Genomic DNA, 23322 nt, shown 5'->3' on the forward strand with positions numbered 1-23322 from the left:
TTTGGATGTTCTGGGTCTTTCTGAGCCAGCTGCAGTTTGTTAGGTAATTTTAGATCTCAAAGGGCCACCCCATTCACATGCAAAAGCCTCTGGGCAACAGCTCCGGTGAGGCGGGGTCTCAGGGAATCACCAGGGTGGAGCAAACAGCTATGGCTGAACCTCAGTCCTCCCCTAAGAAGTCCTGGGTCTCAGTGTCCTGGTAATCACTGCAAGCACCTCTGAGAGAAAGCCGTCCTCGAGTTCCGACCGATGCCAGACAGTCCAGTTTCTCACCATATGAATCTGGGTCCCCAAAGACTCACCCGGAACTGGAGTTCAGAGCCTTTGGGAGCTTGAGACTCCCCCTCGATTGCAAAAGACACTGGTGTCCTCCATTGCCAGCCCCTTTCCGTGCACGCTCGAGCCTCCGTACCTCTGCACTTTACTTCCGCACCTCCTCTGAGCCTCAGTGTGCTTTTCTATTTCCTTCTAGTTATAGAATTTCCACTCAGCCAGCCTTTCTGTGGTTCTGGATGATGTCTGTTTTGCCTTTTAGTTGTATTTTTGAAGTGGTTGTGCGAGGCAGCAATTTCAGGTGTTTACCTATGCTGCCATCTTGGTTTTCTGTAAACTTACTTTTGTCCAAACCTATAAATTGATGTCTATCTTAGCAAAAGGCTGAGGTCATAATTAGGCTTCAAAAATGTACCAGTATATGTCTTTAGGAGTTTACAGAAGTCTTGTAAAACTGTCTGTTTCAAAGGAACAATTTTCCTGACTCAATGAGAGTACATGAACAATTATGTAGAGTATCACTATTCTTCAAATTTGAGACACATGGTTGCAGCAGTTAAATTTATACTGAATAAAGAGATTATGACAGTTTTCACCTGCATTTTTCTTAGAAGACACACAGATATCATATGCACTGGGTAACATCACCTCTACTGTGTGTTTGAAGCAAACAGGCTGTGTTTTATCGAGCAGGTAGAAAACTAGGGATTGGTTTTGTGACATTACTGCTGCATCAGACAATGCTTAACTAATGGCATTGTTTGAGCAAACATTTTGTGTTTGATGCTTAAGAAAATGAAAGCCTTACCTTAAATCACACAAGTAATTATTAATGTGGGAAGACCAGGCTGGTAAGCTTCTATTTTCTATTTCTCTATAATGAATATATATGCCACGTTAAACAAAGATAGAATGTGTTCAACTTAGTTTTATGTCACACCCTGATATAAAGTTAGCTTTATATCTATTGGTACAAGAGCATTAACAATTAAGAACTGAAATCCTGAGTAACTGCAAGGTAAAGAGAAAGATTAAATATTATTAAAAAAAACAAATTAAAGCTTTGTTTGTTATATATATATATATATATTTAATAAATATTGGTGGATGCGTTGTGTACCCAAACCTGTGTTGGGCATTGCAGAAACAATGAGAAATAACTAGATTCCTTGCCTTTTTCAGAAGCAGGAAGTGAGTTTGCAAAATAAAATATTAGAGCTTTGGGACGACTTAGCAGATTATGTTTGCTGTTTTCTCATCTGAAATCAAGCTTGAAGATTATTGTTTGGCTTGTTAGCAACTCATGTTGGCAAAACAACACCAGGAATTTATGGTTATTGATCCAATTTGTACCTGCTGAGATACTTTTTTTATTGTCTAAAGTTTTACATTATATCTCTTTTTCCCCTGATTGACACCCTCTCCCCCCACCCCCCACCCCCGCCCAGCCATTCCCACCCTGGGCAAGCCCCCACTGCCCAGTGTCTGTGTCCATTGGTTATGCTAATATGCATGCATACAAGTCCTTTGGTTGCTCTCTAACCGCCCTCCCCTGCCATTTGTCTCTGGCTCTATTTTTTGTTCATCAAATTATTTTGATCATTATACCCCACATATGAGTGAGACCTTGTGATATTTATCTTTCTCTGACTGGCTTATTTCTCTTAGCATAATGCTCTCCAGTTCCATATATGCTGTTGCAAATGGCAATAGTTTCTTCTTTTTTACAGCAGCACATTATTCCATTGTGTAGATGTACCACAGTTTTTTAATCCACTCATCAACTGATGGGCACTTAGGTTGTTTCCAAATCTTAGCTATTATAAATTGTGTTGCTATGAACATAGGGATGCATATATCCTTTCTGATTGGTGTTTCTGGTTCCATTTCTTACTGTTTGAGGAAAAATCATACTGTTTTCCACAGTGGCTGCACCAGTCTGCATTCCACCATATTGTTTGTCTATGTCTATGAGTTTGTTTGTTTCATTTGTTCATTTGTTGTTTTTGTTTTATATCCCACAAATGAGTGAAATGATATGGTTCTTGTCCTTTTCCATATGACTTATTTCACTTTAAACAACAAATATACAGATCCTAAAATGAATTGACAGTTACCTTCCTGTGATGTCATTTCTTTTTAGATTTCAGAGGCAGGTAGCCAGTTTATCTCCTAGTTCCCATGTGGCTGAGATGAATCAGTCAAGATTAAATACCCTATTCTCGTGTCATAGAGCATATGCTGAGCACAGTGCTTTGGTTCAGATATTTTGTGAACCCTTACTATGTGCTGTACTAGGTGTTGAGGATACAAAGATGAGTGTGAAATAGTGTCTGATTAGGTGGAATGATATTGAGACTGTGCATGATTTGGTAAATAACAAACAGGTGAACAAAATAAAAGTGACCGTATGTCTCAGATATTAGTAGTTGGGTTTATAATCATAAAATATTAGGCCAATTTCATATGTTGCAGAGCTAGTAAGTCGATAATTAAAAACTAAAATCCAGATGTACTGACTCCAAAGCCAATAAGCCATATGTCTACCAGGTTCCTGGAGGCTGAGGTGGGTCATTTTTGCAATTCCAGAACTGTGTCATTCAATGACTTAATGTCTGTGGTTGGGGTTCTTGAATTTTACTGTGCACAGGAATCATCTGGAAGCCTGTTAACACAAAGATTGCTCAGCCTTTCCACTGAAATACAGTAGTTCAGTGTGAGGCTGATTTATTGACATTCATATGATCTCAGAGGTGAGATTACCATTCTTTGAGTATCACTGATTCAGGCGAATGTCTGTCAGACTTTTGCCGAATCACCTGGAGAGCTTGTTAAAAGACGCTGCTGGGCCTGCCCTGGCCATGGAGATTCATAAGGTCTGGGATGGAGCTAAATTATTTTTATTTCAAAGAAACTTTCAGATGATGATGTTTACCAGGATCTAAAGGTCAGTTTTACACTCTGCTGCTTCATGTACTGGAGTGAGCTAAGGAACTATCTAAATAGGTTGACAGAAGGTACCTAATAAGAAACTCAGTTTTGAAAAATATAAAATATTTGATCAAAACATGTACCCTACTTAACATGTAATCTTCTCATGGGAGAAGCAGAAAAAAAATGTGGGAAATTGTGAATGCCATGAGTCTAATGGTAAATTTTAAGAAGCAATAGATACTGTAAGTAGCTACGATGGGAAACATATGGGAGACATACATAGGGAGGGAGAAGATAGGCTGTTTGCAGGACATGGTGACACCTTTAGCTGTCTCCTTAGAGATTATTTTTTCTTTTCAAAATAGCTTGTATATGCATTCTTTTTAGCATTAATATATAATATATGAAATTCATTTAAAATTTGGATGATAAGAAGTGGCGTTGGATGATATCACTGGAAATAGTGCTCATATAGAGAAAAACATCTCAGGTTTGGGGAACTTCATGGTTTAGAGGCAAGCCTAAGAGGAAGCCAGTAAAGGAAATGGATAAGCTGCTAGCAATGGAGGACAAAAATCAGGAGAGTGCGGTGTTGCAGGCTCCAAAAAAATACTTTTCTGGGAGGATTGGCAGGTTAGTGGTTTAAAATGCGAAGACGGCAAGGAAGGTAATGGAAAAGATAACGGCACCAGAAAGGTCATAAAGATATCTAATTGGAGTGCGGTGTGAAACCCCAATGGTCTTTCCTTACAGAAAGAAGGAATAATGATATACTGGAGATCAAAATATAAATACTTTGTCTGTTTGTGTGCACGGAACTTAACTTCTTTGAAATATAGTTTTCTTTCTAAATTTTTTATAAATATCATATATTTTATTAGCACATATTTATATTACATTTCAATATCTGACACCCATCTTATTTTTATTTTCAAAATGTTTATACTTCCATATAATTATTTTAAAGGATGAATGAGAAATGTATTTTATCAGTTTAAAAAGAGTTGTGTTAGGATTTTCATTGGTATTTTACATTTTTAGATTAATTTTGGAAAATGGCCACTTTTATGACATTGAATCCTCCTGACAGAAATTCAGTGATTTCCTATACAAAGTTTTGTGGTTTTCTTTCTTTGTACACAAAAACTTTTTAAACTGGTACTACTGTGAATGTGGATATTATATATGTTTTTAAAATTGTGGCAAAATATGCATAACATAAAATTTACAAGTTTCACAATTTTTAAGTATACAGTTCATTGACATTAAGCATACTCATATTATTGTACAACCATCGCCACCATCCATCTCCAGAACATTTTTCATCTCAAACTGAAACTCTATACCCATTAAGCAATTACTCCCCATTTCTTCCTATCCTTTGTGCCTGGCAATCACATAGCGATAGATACTTCTATCTCTATGAATTTGGTTCTTCTAAATAACCTGTACAAGTGAAATCATAGAATATTTGTCATTTTGTGATGGATTAATTTCAATTAGTAATGTCTTCAAGATTTGTAGATGTTATAACATGCCAGAATATTCTTCCTCTTTAATCCTATATAATAAAAAGCTAATATGCAAATTCTCCCCTCAACTGGGAGTTCTACCAGGGGGCGGGGCTGGCCCACCAACTTCCCACGGCCCCTCCTCTCAGCTGGCCCACCCCAGACCCCACCCGTGCACCGGGCCTCTAATTATTAATAGTATTACACTGTAGGTGTATACTGCTTTTTGTTTTTCCATTCACCCATCTCTAGACAATTGGGCTGCTTCGTCTTTTAGCTATTGTGAACAATGGTGCTAAGAACACGGGGGTACAAATATCTGTTCAAATCCCTGCTTTTAATTCTTTGGGCAATATGCCCAGAATTAGAATTGCTGAGTCATATGGTAATTTTATTTTTAAATTTTGAGAAACTGCCATACTGTTTTTCCATAGCAGCTGCTACACCATTTGCACTCTCACCAGCAAGGTAGAGGTAGCCAATTTTTCTCTATCCTTGCTAACATTTGTTACTTTCTGTTTTCTAGCTAATAGCTGTCCTAACATATATGAAGTGGTATTTTATGGTTTTGACTTCTATTTTGCCAATGATTAGTTATGTTGAGCATCTTTTCATGTGCTTATGGGCCATGTGTATATCTTTGGGGGGAGAGCGTTTTACCTATTACTTTTTCATTATATAATATCCTTCTTTGTCTCTTGCAACAGTTGTTGCCTCAGATTTAACTTGTTTGATAATATTATAGCCCTCCTCCCCCCCCCCCGCCCTGCTATCTTTTAGTTATTATTTGCATATGATATATTTTCCATTCTTTCACTTTTAGTTAATGTGTGTCCTTAGATGTAAAGGGAATCTTTTGTAGACAGCAGATAGTTGAATTCTGTTTTGAATACATTTTTGGAATCTATGTTTTTTGTTTGGGGAGTTTATTCCATTAACTTTAAACATAATTAGTCATAGAGAAGGACTGCATACTGAAATTTTGTTTGTTTTCTATATGTCTTACAGCTTTTGATTCCTCATTTCTTCTCTTACTACCTTCCTTTGTATTTAGCGGATTTTTTGGTGTGTGTGACATGTTTTTTTTTTTAATCCTTACTTGATATTTTTTCATTGATTTTTAGAGAGAGTGGAAGAAAGAGGGGAAAGACAGAAAGAAATATCAATGTGAGAGAAACACATTGACTGGTTGCCTCCTGCTTGAGCCCTCACCAGGGCCTGGGCTGGGGAGGAGCCTGCAACCTAGGTATATGCCCTTGATTGGAATCGATCCCGGGACTCCTTGGTCAGCAGGCCGACACTCTATCCACTGTTTTGAATCCTTTCTCATTTCCTTTTGTGTGTATTTTACAGACATTTTTGTGGTTACCATGGGGATCAGGTCTTTTTGCAGCATTTGTCTTCCCTGGGCCTGTGTGTGTATTGCACCCCCAAGTCCCCCTGTCTACATACATAGCTGTTTGTAAATATCTTAATTTCCAAAAAAAAGTTTCACAGCTGCTTTTTCATAAGGCCTTAGATGTTCTACTATATTCCCCTACCTATAATCCTTTGCCCTCATATTCTGCATGTCTACAGTTCCATGATGTATGGAAACTGCCACTGCCTTCCATGGCTTCCAACCCTAGGTGTGAACTATGTTGACATTTCTGTCTGATCTCCAAGGCAGGCAGCACAGAAACCCCTAGGGAGCTCACAGATTGGCCAGAACATGCAAAGAAATTCCACTCATGTTCTTTCATCTGAGAGGAGGAACAGGGGATTGGGCCGCTTTCTCCTGATCCTGCACAGTGCCAGGAAGAGAGTGGGGCGCTGAAAAGTACTATGAAATTTCCCAACCTGATGAGTGTGGCTTTCTCTTGAGTGGACATTGGCTTGGTTGCTACAGATCCGTAACTGCTTTGAAGATCTCCCATATAGCTATTTTAATTGGTTATTTACTTGATGTGTCCCTGGGGGAAGTGAGGGCCTACAACTTCCTAGCTTGCCATCTTGCTGATATCATATTTGTTTGTTTGTTTTTTAATTGCTTTTTTATAGTGTTAGTTATGGTTTCAATCTCTAAACAGATTCAGAGTCGCAGATGTTCAGTTAGACCTCCAAATCATGATACTAGAAATGTAAAACTATTACTGCATAATATATTGATAATAGCTGTCATCATTGTTTTATTTCTAATTTAATGGTGATCCATCCAGATTCTAGAATGTGTCCCATACAATCAAAATATAATTTGATAAATGTCAAATTACAATTGAGATAAATGTTAGTTCTTATATAAATTAATGGTAAACAAATAAAACCAACTGATATTAAAAAGTAATGCAAATAGCAATAAAGACTCTTTCTTTGCATTTTTAACACACTTCCAGGTGATGTTGTTGTCCCATAGCTCATACTAAGAGTAGCACTGTTTCAGCACCACCTCATGTACATTAACAGCACAAAATTGTAACACACATAATTTTGAAAAATGTATAACTTGCAATTATTTACCAAAAAATACATGCTTTGCTTAGCATAGAGTCTTCAAATTAGGGAACCATGGTAAATGAGGAAACCGTGAACATCCATGAGTACATGGAGCAATATTAAGAAGTAGTAGGTATTACAAGTATTTTTTATGTGCTCTCATTTTCAGATACACTATCAAGACAATGTGAACTTAATAAAATTTAGGTATAGTGCTTTCAGTATAACTATAAAATGTTTTTAATGGTACAGAAATTAATTGTTTTGTGGAGGCAAAATATGTGGCTTTTTACTTTTGGGGAGCTCCTTTAAAATTATCTCAATTTCTTTTATGTTTATTGGTTTATTTCAGGTTATAAATTTTGTCAATTATCATTTTGCTAGGAAAAAAGAAACATGTGGTTTGTTGTACTTTCCAAATACCTTAGTGTGTATTTTTATACCTACTGTCCCCTTATTTTAAAAAATAAAAAAATGATTACTTTTTTATTCCAAATTTTCTACAGTTATACAGTAATCCCACTATATCCAACACCTCAATTTTTTAGACAATGGTGATTTGATGTTCAAAGTAATTTTTGTAACAATACAAGAAAATTAAAAATTTCCTCCTCATTTTCATATAAAAATGTGGTGATTTCCTATTCTATCTTTCTTTTTTAAACTTTTATTATGTTGATAATTATCAATAGTTAACATATTGTTAAATAAGATTATTTAAAGAGATTTGGCCAACTGTTGAATCCCCATATCTCCAGGGTTTTCAAGCCAGAACTGGCTAACCATTTCTTAGGAATGATGTAAGAGAAGTTTTCATCTATTTGGAATTTTTGCTAGGTGTCTTCAGAAGTCTTTATTTTTCTTATATGAAACAATATAGACCATACAAAAGTATTTTAACTACCTTTTAGATATTTTCCAGCTATGCAGCATAAATGTCTTTGGACTATTTCTAGTCACAGTTGAAACTATTCAGTGTTATGAATGTGAATACCATGAGTAAAGTAAAATCATTTAAGTAAAAGGAAATGCAACCTTTTGAGCTGATTAACAGAAAATGAACTGTGGGATGTGTTATACCCTTTTTTAAATTTGAGGAACTAATTAAATTTATTTCAGAAAACATTAACAGTCTGTTTTTGTGAAAACTCAAGCACAACAGAAGGGTTTTGAAGCAATAGATAAAAACAAGGAGGGATTATAGGAAAAGTGAAGAGATGAGTTTTTGAATGATGGATGAGATAGTGTTGAGAATCAAATTAAGAACTGACATGTTAAATGTTACTACTCTAACCTGAAAATCTAATTTTCCTTTTCAAGGAGCAAAATAGACATTTTAAAGAACTTTCACTGTTGTTCTTAAAAAGTAAACATGCCGTTGAAGAAAACCTATTTTTTTCTAAAACACCCACATCCAATCTACAGACATAGTTTCAGCATAACAATGTTGTCCCTTTTATCTTTCTCTAAATGTTATCACTTTTGAGACTATTTTAATATGCAGCACTCATATTTCTTCTCATGATGCATATGGCGGTGAATATGGGGGTTCTCTATGGGGAAGTAAATGGAATACTACAAACATTTGATAAGCTGCTTTTTAAGAAGATTGAAACTGGTGGCTAGGCTTTTTTTTTCTTCTTATTTTGACACATTAAAATACATATAAATCTCATCTGTTTTCTGCTTATGATGTTCAACATTTTGTCTTCTGCTTGTGAACAAATTAAAAATGCACTTGGATTTAGGTACACTGTGTCCTGGACATTTTGTCTTATAAACTAAGCTGGCCTCTGAAGGGTGATAAGTTTTTGCATTGGCGGTAACTACAACATAAATAACTAGGCTACTGATGGAGTTTGGTTTTGTCTGTAGCACCAACATGTCTCTAGGCAATTGCAGCGAATGTTCACACAGATGCATCCATCCACCAAGGGTCTGGCTTTCAAATCACCTCTATATATGAAATATGCAATATTTGTCCTTGTCCCTCCAAACCTCCCAGGAACATACTGTCTCAGGGGCTCCATTCTTTCTGCCTCTAGCAGTGGTTCTCAACCTTCCTAATGCCGCGACCCTGTAATACAGTTCCTCATGTTGTGGTGACCCCCAACCATAAAATTACTTTCGTTGCTACTTCATAACTGTAATTTTGCTACAGTTATGAATAGTCATGTAAATATCTGATATGCAGGATGTATTTTCAGGCGTCATGACCCGCAGGTTGAGAACCGCTGCACATCCAGATGACCATGTTGCAAGTGCCTTCCGTGTTTCTCAGGCTGCCCATAGCGCCTTCCCCGTTCCGCGGCCCTGGCATGTGCATTGGTTGCTTCCAGGTGTGTGCTGTGGGAAGTCATTGCAAAGCCAAGCTAATTAGGACCCTTTCCCACAGCAGTGAACAGTAGTGTGCAGGAGATAGTTGAAGAGAAGGTGACTTAAGGACCGCAAATGGGTTTTGGAATCCAAGCATCAGATTAATGAGGCTAAAATACTCGCTGGTGAATTAATCTTTAGCAAGTAGCTACATTTTAAAACTTGTACTTAGCTGGTGGCAGTGTATCTCTTTACCCTTTCAGGACTCTATGTATGCCGCTTAGTGAATTGTAGATCATTTTCTAAGCACCTTTTAAGAGAACCAGAGATTGTTAAGCACGTCAGGTAATCGACAGCTGTCTAAGATGTGATTCTTACTTTAAGAAGATAATACCTTCAACAGAGATATGATGGCTCTTTATACATGGTTCTAATCATTACTATCACGACCACCACCATTATTATCACAACTATCATCATCATAGCTGCTGCCATTCACTCATTCATGCACTCATTCATCCATCCATTCATTCATTCATTTTGTGTTATCTAGTGTCTACCCTGTATGTGCCAAACACTTCAAAGTGCAAAAAATATAGCAGAGAGCAAGGTGAGCAAGGTATCTGACATTATAAAGCTTCCCTTCTAGAAAATTGTGGCAGGTAAAAGGAACAAATAGCTTAACACATATTGTCATATACATGAGTAAATATAATATGACATATGATATGCTCCCAAATGATAGCTTCATGAAGAAAACTTAAGCTAAGTGAGGGGAATAGAAGGGAAATGGAATGTGCTTTTAGAGAAGTTGGTTGGGCAAGGCTTCCCGAGGAGGGAGCATTTGAGATGAGACTTGAGTGAGTGTGGTCCGCCCAGTGTGTGGAGGAGGACCATCCCAAGCAGTTCGCTTAGTGTGAGCTTCCTTACTGCACACTGAAGTAATAAGAGTTTTTAAATCATTTGTATCAATCCTTGCAAGATTCTAAAATAATTACCATTATGACAGTTCACAGTTTTTAAAAAATCTGAGGCTAAAAAATTTACAAAGCATATTTGCAATGTCATTGCTATTAAGTAGTAAATACAACCTACGGATACAATGTATTTTAAAAGATTTTCAGAGTAAGGAAAATTATATCTGGCTTTCATAATTAGGGGAAACTCCTGAAAGAAGAGACAGTTGAGCAGGGGTGTTGAATGGTTGCATGTCTGTAAGTGGGTGCACAGGAAAGGGGTTGGAGGGAGGAGAATAGGTAACAGGACATGCGGTGGAATGGAAAAGACAGAGTTCCAGTCCGTTCACCAAGTCTGCAGTCCCCAAGCTTAGTGAACTGCAGACTTGCACAAGCCTTGGCATTGATGGGTCATTCCAGAGGAGCCACATATTCTTATGTGTGTCTTTTCAGAAGAAAGATTATTTATCATTCAAGAATGTTCTATCATTTGAAAGTGGTATATTTTATCAATTTGGTATGACTGGTGAAACTTAAATTGATTTGAAAACATTCCAGAATTCAGGAAAGCTTTTTATATAACTGTGGATTTTCTTAAAGAAGAAGTATTAAAGTACAACCATTATTATGTTGGTGTACAAATCATTCCTTGATTTGATTTTTTTTATTGACTCACGAATTTATTCTAGAAATATTGACTTTTAGAGCAGCATTTGATAGTGGTTATGAATGTCCTCTGAAGTCAGACTTAGGGCCCAGACTTCATGACTGGGCCCTGAGATCTGTCACTTATTAATACAGAGTGGATTTATTTTTGAATAAATACCTCTCTAAATCCCATTTTTTAATCCGTAAATCTGTCAAAATAATAGTTATTTCACATTATCTTTATGAGGATTATGTGAGATTATGAATATAAAGTACTCAGTATAATACCAAACACACAGTAAGATTCCTAAGCTATTATTATTGTCTTAGACAATGTCAGGTACACAGCACATGGTAATTACATAATAATCTAAAGTCATTTCTCCAATAATTTGCTTTAAATTCAAGTAAAATTGAATCAAGATCAGAATTAGTTTACTTAAATTCATATTTACTCTTGATTATTTTACTGGACTGAGAAGTCAGTTCCAGTTTCTTAATATTATTCTCTTTTTCTTTTTCTTACACTATGAAGCGGTGGTACTGGGCTCACCTCTCTTTGAGTCAACAAATACAAATGTGTTTCTGATTTGTGGCCCAGACACCCACTTTCTATGTTTGCTGCCCTTCTTTCATTCTCTCTTAGTTCCTGAGATGAGAGTTTCTGACCATCCCAGGCTTTGATTTACAGCGGTGATCTCTTCACCTGCTGCTGACTTCTGAGTATGGTGTCTTTCCATAGAGAATAACTGATCATCTTACCATGCAGATTCTAACAAAAACAAACAACAACAACACCAACAACAAACTCACCTGGAAATCTGCAGTATCGTTGCATCCAGAACATGGTTGATGATCTTAATACAACTGTTACTTGTCTTGATTTGTTACTCAAACACTGATGATTTGAGGACCTACTGTCTTGATTTACATGGGAAATGTGAATGGAAATGTTAACCAAAATGCAAGGGACGTTGAATAACAAGCATTTATAAGCATGAAAAAGAGATGTGGGTACAGTCACTTAAAAAAGGTGGAATTGCCATCTATTGCATTTGGTTCATGGCCTCAAAGACAAACTTAAAGTGGTTGATCTCAGATGGTGTAACACAAACAAGAACAAAATACCTGGTTTCTTCTTGAGTTTATTTATTTATTTTTAGAGAGAGAGAGAGAGAGAGAGAGAGTAAGGGAGAAGGACAAAGAGAAAGAGAGAAACATTGATGTGAGAGAGAAACATCTACTGGTTGCCTCCCATATACATCCTGACCGGGAACTGAACCCACAACCTGGTTATATGCCCTGACCAGGAATTGAGCCTGAAACCTAGCTCTGTTCCCTGACCAGGGATCAAACTTCCAACCCTTTGGTGCATGGGATGATGCTCCAACCAACTGAGCCACACAGGCCAGGGCTTCTTAGGTTTATTTAGAGCTTAGTTCAAGTCCAAAGCGTTTGTGAAAAAATTGAATGCCAACTCCACTATATGAAAATTGGCTTCAATGCTTTTTAATCTGTGAGTCACAGGAACCCATTTATAGTTTATTAAATGTTTTCTATACCATTTATCTTTGTTTAAATCGGTGCTCCTCTATAGCTTCTTGGGTGATTTATGATCACATAGTGAACTTCATATTTTGTTTATTTGTCCCCAACTCACTTAAATATTTCTGAATAAAGAAGGTTCTCTAGGGGAAGGAGATAATGGGGTTGAGGGGTGGGGCAGGAAGTACCAGGAGGCTCGGTGTTTCATAAACTATATAGCAAAGAAAACCTGGCCCTCATTTCAAACCAGTGCGGTCGGTTCTGCACTTTGGTGAATGGTGCTTGCACATTTCTAGTCAAGAGAGTAGAACACAGATCATCTGAAATAAAGAGCTTTACTGTGTGCATTGTGAGAGATGCGCATGTTCATCCTTCCCCATCAATATCACCTCCTTGACAATATCATGCATGCTGCCCAGGGAGAGGATGCTGTTAACCATTGATAGAGAAGCACTCATTGAATTTAGTTCCTGCACCCTGTTGCTTTTATGAGTGGTGGGGGAACTGTTTAAAAAGACCTGTTGTGTTGACAACTGTGCAAGGCTCTGCAGTGAGCAGCATTTTGAATGATTTCCCCATCTCTCATCTGGTACCTCTCATCTAGTTAAATCGTAGTCTATAGTGCTTTGAGAATGATTGTATTTAAATCTTTATTGTAAGTTCCTTTGTTGCAAGAAAAAAACAACACGTAAATGGGAACGCTTTATTTCCATAATTATTTTGCAGAGTATTTTGGCTATTATCCTAGTGTTTATAGTCAATGCATTTAAAATCACCTACATTTTGAACAATAGGCATAAAGCTCTCCTGGTTTATCTCCTAGAGAAATAAGATTGCCTCCCGCAAAGATAGCCATTTATAATAAATGCACCTTAGAATAAATAGATGAGGTACCTAAGAGGAAAAGGATTCTAATCAGCATTCAAACTGTGATTGTGCCATGCACCAAATCATATTTTTATGAATGCATTTCTCTTGGAGCATGTATAATTATGAAACTTTTTTTTATCTCGGTAGGAGCTGGGAAGTAACAGCCCTCCACAGAGAAACTGGAAGGGGATTGCTATTGCCCTGCTGGTGATTTTAGTTGTATGCTCACTCATCACTATGTCAGTCATCCTCTTAACCCCAGGTAATCAGTCTTTATTCCTCTCTTATGACGGTATTGTGGATGATGATTTCACATACAAATGCCTTAACAGGGTAGCCGTATGTGGTATCTCAGGGTATATTAGTGTTGGTTGGAATAAAAAAAAATGTGCAACCAGACATTTTGCAAATGGCACAGTGATTTTGTTTAAATATCATGCAAGATATTTTGGGGAAGCTGAAATGTGAAATATATACATGGAGAATGCCAAGATCTTTGGACTCTATTGCTATTTAGATACTTCTGTTTGCTAGTTTAATAAATTCAGGGGACACTGGGCTTTTATTGTGGGTTGGAGATGAGAGAGTGGAGTCTGAAAGTTTCCATATGTGGTTAATAGCTCAACTGTAGTGACAATGGTAAGGGAGGCTTTGAGGGACAAAGAGGATTAGATCAAAGGCAATGAGCTAAGTCTCTAAACGCTCTTTTTCTCCCTTTCCCTATACTTTTCACAGTCTAAGTTTCTCTCTGTCCAAAGAACAGATTGCCCTTGTAATGATCTTTGGACTGTGTCATTTCCTTTACACTGTTTAACATACATGTGTAAATTTTCAGTAGGTTTAATTCTTCTTTGGGGATTATTTCAGTACACAGAAGTTTTACTACACTTTAGTAGGTCTAATATGCATAGCAGAGAAAGGCTGCTCACTTTTTAAAAAATATGTTTTTATTATTGCTTTCACAGGGTAAGGGAGAGGGAGAGAGAGATAGAAACATCAATGATGAGAGAGAATCATTGATCGGCTGCCTTCTGCATGCCCCACACTGGGGATCGAGCCCACAATCTGGGCATGTGCCCTGACCGGGAATCAAACTGTGACCTTCTGGTTCATAGGTTGATGCTCAACCACTTAAGACATGACAGCCAGGCAAGGCTGCTCACTTTTTAAAACTCCCAAACTGTCTTCCAGAAACAAATAAATTTGGCATGCTTCTACAACCCACCCAGTGGTTCCTCAAAGACTGGACACTATATACAACTTGGAATTACAAAACATGGTCATTTCTGGTATAGAATTGAGCTAGTTCAAAAGTCAATTGGTATTATGAAGTTGTAGCATGTAGTTGAATGTTGTGTTGCTGTTCTGTTCTGTTATTATGTAGTTCCTACTCCCAGCTTTGTTGCTTGAGAGTTCATTAAACATGTTGCCTTATGTAAAAAATGTGATTAAAAATAGATTTCTTTCAGAGTCATTTAGTCAACAATTATGATGGCTAATTATACAAATAGCAATATCAATTGTCTTAATGTGGTACTTATGAAATATACCTTATTTATAAAAATATAGACTTGAAATGTATAACTCCTAAAAAATATAGTTTGTAGTTCTTAATTAACATATGAAGAGATTGAGAAATTGAGACAATCAGGAAGAAGAAAAGGAAAGACAAATATTTTTAAAAGAGAAAGGAAACATTTCTTGGTAAGAGCTGGCTTATCCAGCGTTCTCTTTAGGAACTCTGTCTTAATTGCCTCATTGGTACATCTGCAGTTCAGTGTAATTGGGCAATGGCTCCAATGCTTCAGAATGCCAAGAATTTTTGTTAATGGAAGATGAGCTTTCATTTAGAAAAGTGTTCCACTTAAACATAAGAATTTTAGCACAATTATTAAAAAAAAAATGAGTCAGATAAACGGCCTCCTATTGGTGACTGTTAACCAGAAGGAGGAAATTTGTGCCATGGTGCCTGTGTGTTTCCTTCCATCCTGATTCTAGTATCTTTCCAGGTGGGTAACTCTCTTTCTCCAAACTTTTTGTTACTCACTGAGGCCATACTGACACTTTCGGATCCTTGAGTGTATAAAAAAGACCTTGTAGAATTTGCCATTCACTGAATTAAACTTCCTCTATTCAACCCTTTTCAGGTTGTCTCAATATAAAAGCACAGTATAGTTACACTCATTTTGTCATATACTTATTCATTTATTAAAGCAAGGGCTTTGGCAAGACATACACCTTAGTTTGAGTTCTGGCTCTATGATTTACTAGTAGTTTTGGGAACTTGGTTAGTTAGTTGGCCTTGTCCCTTATTTCATTCATCTGTATTATGGGTATTACATGTAATGCCAAATTTACAGTATTATTATGAGGAATAAATGTGATCATATACTTCAAGCATTTAGCATAGTTTCTAGCACTGCTGCTGGTATTCCTCTTATGATTACTATTATTCAGTAATTATTGATCACTTGACACAATACCAAACACTGTGTTACATGAGGGAGATTTTCAAATGAAAGTATAAAATATTTTGGGGATATAGACTTGTGATTTCCATGTTAAATTATCACAGGTAGCAATCTGGAGTCAGTCTTCAGTGGTCTGTTTGTCCATTCATGTAGGTAATTATGGAGTTCTTACAATGTTATAGGTGCTCTGGTAGTTGGCTGATCACCCCTTGAATTATATTTATTGCCTCCTATCCTCCTCTTTCTCAACTACACAAAAACACAACAACCCACACATCCCCAACCTAAGCATTTAATTTCATATGAGGTTAATAAATGGAAGTAGAAATTATTATTTAGACTTACAATGTACTAAGTGCATTTCACATACCACATGTCCAATTGTCTTTAGGTTTCACTATTAATTTTGGGAGATATATTATGAAATGAAAAGTAGAAGTCAGTATGCTGGGGTGGGAAAGGTATTGCTACAGAGATCGGACAACCTGTGTTCTACACTCTGTGTTTGTAAACTCAATGCTGGTAGGGCCTATAAGATTAAAAAGTTGAAGTGGATTGGTGTGATGGCAGTGGTTAGGGATGTGCTTGAGTTATAAACAAGCATAAATATTAGCCTAGTTACATGGCCTTCATGAAGGGCTCAAACAAAACATATCAGTGAAATGTAAGGCCAGAAACCTAATGAGGCGTGTCGCCCAAGACCGGAGTCAGAAGCCTGGAATCACTCTTAGAAGTTATCAAATTAGGGAAAAAAATCTGAGTTTGTTTAACCTCTAGTTCTAAAGACTAGAATGTGCATCAAGACCATTACCATGGACTTTTGAATTGGCACAACACTTTGTGCTTGTCTGTGCACAGACTTGCGTGCTCTGATTGCACCAAGACTTCCTCTTCTTACCCTCTGGTTTGAAGTCTCTCACCTGTGCTAGAATAGATCCACCAGGGAAAACATTCCACAGAAAGATAAGGTACACCTTCCCTCCCCTTCCTCATGCACCCTTTGCTCATCAATATGTTCCCAAGGTGCAGTTTTCTAGGTAAAACCACTGGAAACTTTCAACCAGGAAGGGGAATACATATCAGAAGAGGAAACTTCTGATCCTGAAGTTATTCAGTAAGGTAAAAATATAACTAGACCTTAGTACAAAGGGCTGACTCAAGGACGATCCTTCCAATTAGGATAGAAGTCAGAAATGTATATGTATTTCATAGCTATATGAGCTTGAGCAAATCAACTGTCTCCTTTAACCTCAAGATTTTTTGTTGAAGAAAAGGGCATCCTTGGTTTGTGGCAACGGGAAGTGACCTTTTAAAGTTTAATATCACAGCTTTAATGTCTATGATCTAATCTATGTATATATAAGCCTAAGTGACTGGACGACCAGACGACCCGCCAGTAGCTATGATGTGCACTGACCATCAGGGGGAAGATGCTCAATTCAGGAGCTGCCCCCTGCTGGCCAGTGTGCTCCCACAGTGGGAGCACTGCTCAGCTGACAGGCAGGTGCCAGATGCCTGGCTCATGGCTGGCTAGAGCAGCTATGGCAGCACCGGCCTCTCCCGCGGACACTCCCCTTGCACGCCTGTCGGCGCTGCAAAGCGCCCAGCCTGGGCTCGGGCTCCTCCCCAGCCTCCTGCTGCAACATGAAGTAGTGTGGGATGGATGCAAACAGCAGGCCCGATGAGCTGGTGGGTAATGCTGGGCTGCAGCAGCACAGAGGTCCACTGATCCGCACAGGCCAGGCTGAGGGACCCCACTGCTGCATGAATTCGTGCACCAGGCCTCTAGTATAATAATAATGACAACAATAATAGTGGCTTGTTTGATAACAGATATAATAGCAGATTAAACCTGGTGAGCTCTTTCACTAAGCCTCTTCTGCCTTGAAAATATCTTTTGTGGGGTTTTTCCTGGGGGGTGTGGAACCCATACAAAAAGTTATCTAGTCTAAGACAGGATTTAGAAACTGTTTTGCTCAAAATAGCATCACATTTTTCAGGTAAGTGCTAAGGAATGCCAGCCTATAACCAAAGAAACACATGTTCATTGTAATTTTGGTTTGATTGCAAATCTTATTACAGAAGTAATTTGACACAGGTGTCTTATTTTCCAAATTGTCAACAAATTATCTGCCTTGTGAAGAGAAGTCCTAATTATTTTTGAAGAGTGGGTTAACCATTCATGTATTTCTTTAACAAATGACTATTTCTGAAAGGAACAAATTATTCAGTCCAATTTTTTTCTGATTAAGAAACAGACTCTGTTGAATGTATTGATCAAGCCCACTCTTTTTGTTGTTGTACTGAGTTCATTTAAAGAAAAGAAAGAGTACTTGCATTTATTTTCATAATATATTCCTATGAGGTCAGTAATTATACTCTACACATGTGTGAGTGTGTGTTCATGCTTAAAGCTGTGGAAAGCAGTCTTATGTAGCTATGCATTTACTTTGCAGTATCATATTCCTATTTAATATGTAGAATGAGAATGACCATTGTCAGGAGACAGCTCATGTACCATAGTTACCTATATGGAGCTGTTTGAGAAGGGAGATGCCTCTTTTATGAGTTACAAAGTATTTGGTCGAGGATATTGATCAAGCTCTTCAGTCCCTTGCCACCTGTGGACGGTGTATATTCCCCCAATTCTTCAGCAACAGTGACCTGTTGCCCTTGGCTTGATGTGTGTAATTAGTCAGTGTCAAAACAGGGTCATCAGGTTAATTCACTAGCGTGGCTGACTAAAGACAAAGTTGTAAAGCAGTGAAATTGTGTCTTATCATTCGCTCTAGTTCTTGCTTTTTAGACAATTACTCATTCTTTTACTCTCTTCCTTAGGTGAGCATTCTGGGTTGGTCATTATCTGTCAATCAGAGTATAAAGTAAGCCAAGTATTCATGTCAAAGACATCCGAACTCTGCTCAATCTCAGTTAAATAAGAATTAAGTAAGGATTCTTCAGTTCCTCTATATAAATGCCTTTATTTTCACTCTTTGAAGTATCTCGAATAGTGGTAATTTTACAGTGGGCTCAGAAGCCATTCTGGGGAATAATTTACACAGGTTGAGATTGCCACTGCGATGCTCATTAAATAAACCCTTATGTCAGATAAGAGTTTTGATCCATGAAGTTATGCTCAAATAGTACACTTGAGCCAAGATTTAGAACTAAGGAAATGAAGGGAACTAGAGAAATTTAAGTAACCCTATGCAGAAAAATAAACAGGCAAGACAGAAAACTAGAAGACCACGTGACCATGTAGTAAAGACTTTTCTCTTCCTATTGTCTTCGACACCAGATTTCTACATGAGGCTTAAAAAGTTAATCTGTCCCCATTTATAAAAAAAGATACAATTTTCCAAACAGCATTCAGTAAAATGAAGTACTGTATTGGCCTGGTGACAGCTGATTTGTTTTTGTTATACAAAAATGAATTTATTCTGGTTACTCTTATATTCCACCAAAGTAATTGCTCCTGGTTATAGTTAGTTAAAATGTCATGTTATATTATGTTACAAACAATCTCTTGGCAGCTATAATTTAAAAGGTGTCATTTAAGCATCTGACCTGTGTTTTAAAATGTCAAAGCAACAATCAAACTATCCCATTATCCTTTAAGAGGGGGAAATAATGTTTTGCAGAATTTGAGATTTGCATTACTCACTTGTAAACATCAACATCAACCAAAATGCAAATTGCTTATTCAATTTTGTTAAGTTAAAAAAGGAGGCCTGTTGTACTGCTAGGCATAAGCTAAATAGTCTCTGCTTGTTTTCCCAGGAACAGCACAGATGAACACATTTGAATATGGTGCAACCTAGTCACCGGCCAAAGGGAAACGGACAGATTCTAACAGTTTCCCCCGGATAACATGTACTGTTGTTACTTTTCTAGTAGATTTATCTCTGATGTTCAATGAAAATAATTTTCTCTGAGCATTTGTCTGTATTGTCTTTGCTATACAGCTACATTTCAATAATGACTCAGATTTGATTCCCTTATTTATTCTCCTCTTTTGGTATTCTCCAATAGATAAATCATGTATTTAGCTTACATTACAAAGTGTTTTGTTTTACAAGAGAGAATTTGTTTTAATGAATAGCATTTATTTATTAACTGCTTATCACATGCCAGATATTGTACTAAGTGTTTTACATGTACTGTGTTATTTACCCTCACACCATGAACGTGAAATAGCTATTATTAATTTATTCATAATCTATATTCAGTTGAATCTTGCTGTTACAGTAGATTGCCTGTCATACAACTGGACCACAAAGAAGCGGGGTCACTATGCCAGGCCTTTATGGCTTTAGCACATGTCTTAACTTTTGAAATATAGATTAAGATACATGATGACGCCAAAGAAAGTACGGTCAAGAAACATTTCAGAAAAAAAAAAAAAAGAGCCCTGCGTTATTCTGCCTCTAGATTTTTTAAAATTAGTGAATAGATTCTGTACATTTCTTAAAAGGAATACACAGCACAGAAAGAATTAGGCTGGGATAGACAAGGGATAGATAGGGAGGAAATGACAGGAGTGGGAAAATTTTATATGAATTTTTATTCCAGAAATCATATTTTTTAAGGGACAATAAATGCCCACGATAAAAATAAGGACATATTTTTTATCCTAAACCACATTGTATAAAAAATGCTTTTATATCACTGTACAACCTTAATAATTTTTTTCATATTTTTACTTGCTCTCATTAATATAAATACTTACTTTATAAATAGGAAAGGCTGAACAAGAGAGCCTGATCATTGAGAAGCAAGGTTTCCTTAAAAGGAGAGGTTGCATGTTCCTGGGGTAAAATATTTTTTTAACATACATGTGGCCCTGTGTTTGTACAAGGGGATATTTTAATATATGTAATTATTTGCCAAAGATTTTAACATCCTATGCTTTGAACTGTAACTTAACTCACCCCATTCCAAAGTTTTTTTATAAGATATAAGAAGAAACATCTGTAAAACAAGAAAAAAAATTACCCTTAGTTAAATAACACTTTAAACTAAATAATATGTCACTTCCTGCCTTTGTTCTGGAAAAAATAGTTTTGCTGGAAAAAACTCCATGTTTTGGTTTGTTCGTCCATAGTACTTCTCCTGGACAAAGATTATTCATCTGAGTATAAACTCTAAAAAACTGGAATCAGGGAAACTAGACTTGGGAAACATCCCTGCTTACATGGAAGACTGTGCCTTGAATCTGGGCATCACAATTTAGCTTTTGCTTGGGGTGTAGAGTATCTCTGATCCTAGACTCACAGCTTACCTTGTTTTTTTCTGAGACATCATATAGTTATACTAGAGGCCCGGCACATGAAATTCATGCACGAGTACGGTCCCTAGGCCTGGCCTGCAATCAAGGCCATCTTCCTGGCTGCCGGCAGCTGGCCCCCGCCACCACCCACCCCCAGTTCCCCATTCGCCGTTGGGAAATTGGAGCCTGCGGCTGGGGGAAGGGACCAAGAGGTTGGCCATTCCCTCCGTCCCCTCGCTGCCCCTGTCCCCCATCACTGGTATGCGGGGTGACTGGTGGGGCGGGGGCCTTGGCCTGGCACCTCCTGAATCTGCCGCTACCCTCCCCGGGTTCCCCATTTGCCATTGGGTGATCGGAGCCTGCCTTATGGGGAAAGGGGCTGAGAGGTTGGCCCACAGGCCCCAATCGGGTGGCCAGGGCCTGTGGGCTAGAGGCAGCTCCTGCATTGAGCATCTGCCCCTGGTGGTCAGTGCGCATCATAGCAACCAGTCATTCACCATTTGGTCAATTTGCATATTACCCTTTTAATATATAGGATAACATTAGGGGAACAAGGATGAGGAATTTACTTTTTTATCCATTACAGTTCACTACTCAGAAATTCTAGTTACTCAGATTACCTTATCACCCCATCACATTTATTATCTTTTTTTCTCTGACTCAAAGTATGCTGCTGATCACAATTTTATTAAAATGAAAGTCACGCCCTGACTGGCTTGGCTCAGTGGATAGAGTGTCGGCCTGCGAACTGAAAGGTCCCAGGTTCGATTCCGGTCAAGGGCATGTACCTTGGTTGCGGGCACATCCCAAGTAGGGGGTGTGCAGGAGGCAGCTGATCGATGTTTCTCTCTCATCAATGTTTCTAACTCTCTATCCCTCTCCCTTCCTCTCTGTAAAAAAAAAACAAACAATAAAATATATATATTTTTTAAAAAATAAATAAAATGAAAGTCACATATTATGCAATTATCCATTTTAAAGTGAACAATTCAGTGGCATGTTGCATTCTGCGTGCAACCACCACCTCTATCCACTCCTAAACATTTCATCACTCCCAAAGGAGCCCCTTAAGCAGTTACTCCCAGTTTCCTCCTCCTCCCAGCTCCTGACAATCCCCTCCCAGTCTCTATAGATTTACCTATTTTGCATATTTCATATGGAGGCGATTAAGTGATATGTGACATTTGTGTCTGACTTCTTTCACTTAGCATAATATTTTAGAGGCTCATCAACATTGTCACATTTCAGTAATTTTTGTAAATTTAAGTGTAAAAGTTTTTACCTCATTGTTTAAATTTATTCTTGAGTGAGTTATTCCTTTGAATGATACTATAAATAGAATTGATTCCTTAATACATTTTTGATTACTCATTACTGGTATATAGAAATGCAACAGATTTTTGAGTGTTGAGGCTATAACCTTAACCTATTAGATGTAGTAGGTTATTGTAGAGTCTTTGGGCTTTTCTATATAGAGATGCTAATACCATATCCAAGTAGAGATAGTTTTACTTCTTAATCTCCATTGTGGCTACTTTTTATTTCTTTTTCTTACCTAATTATTCTGGTTAGAATTTCCAGTAAAATATTGAAGTGAAATGGTGAAAGTAGGCATCATTGTCTTGTTAGTGATCATAGGAGGAAAGCTTTTAGTTTTTCATAACTGACTGTCATCTGAACTGTTTTTTTTGTTTGTTTGTTTGTTTGTTTTATAAATGCTTTAAATCAAACTGAGAAAGTTTTCTTTTAATATTATTTTTTAATGTCTTCATAAAAAAAGAGTGTTGGATTTTCTTACATATATTTTATCATCTATTGAGATGATTATGTGTTTTTTCTATTAATGTTTTGGTATATTGGTGGGTTTTCTTTGTTGTGGCTGTTGAGCTACCCTTGCATTCATTGGGTAAAGTGCCTTTATTAAAGCTAGATAATCCTTTAGATATGCTTATAAATTTGGTGTGTAATTTAAAAATAGAAACAAATAGTTCTGAGATTCTCTATTAATATTTTGTTGAGGATTTTTGAATCTGTATTCATCAAGAAAATTAATTAGT

At 37.3% G+C, this 23322-nt stretch overlaps 1 protein-coding gene across 3 annotated transcripts in view; it reads left to right on the forward strand.

Moving 5' to 3' along the window:
* Positions 1-23322, forward strand: part of DPP10 (dipeptidyl peptidase like 10) — a 1372039-nt gene that overhangs the window by 882162 nt on the left and 466555 nt on the right. For all 3 annotated transcript variants that reach the window (XM_081095341.1, XM_081095339.1, XM_081095340.1), the window contains exon 2: positions 13673-13787. In XM_081095341.1, coding sequence (XP_080951467.1) covers positions 13673-13787 — 115 coding nt within the window. The remainder of the gene's footprint in view (positions 1-13672; positions 13788-23322) is intronic.

Source organism: Myotis nattereri (genome assembly GCF_964212035.1).
Source record: "Myotis nattereri genome assembly, chromosome: 7".
Taxonomy (NCBI): Eukaryota; Metazoa; Chordata; class Mammalia; order Chiroptera; family Vespertilionidae; genus Myotis; species Myotis nattereri.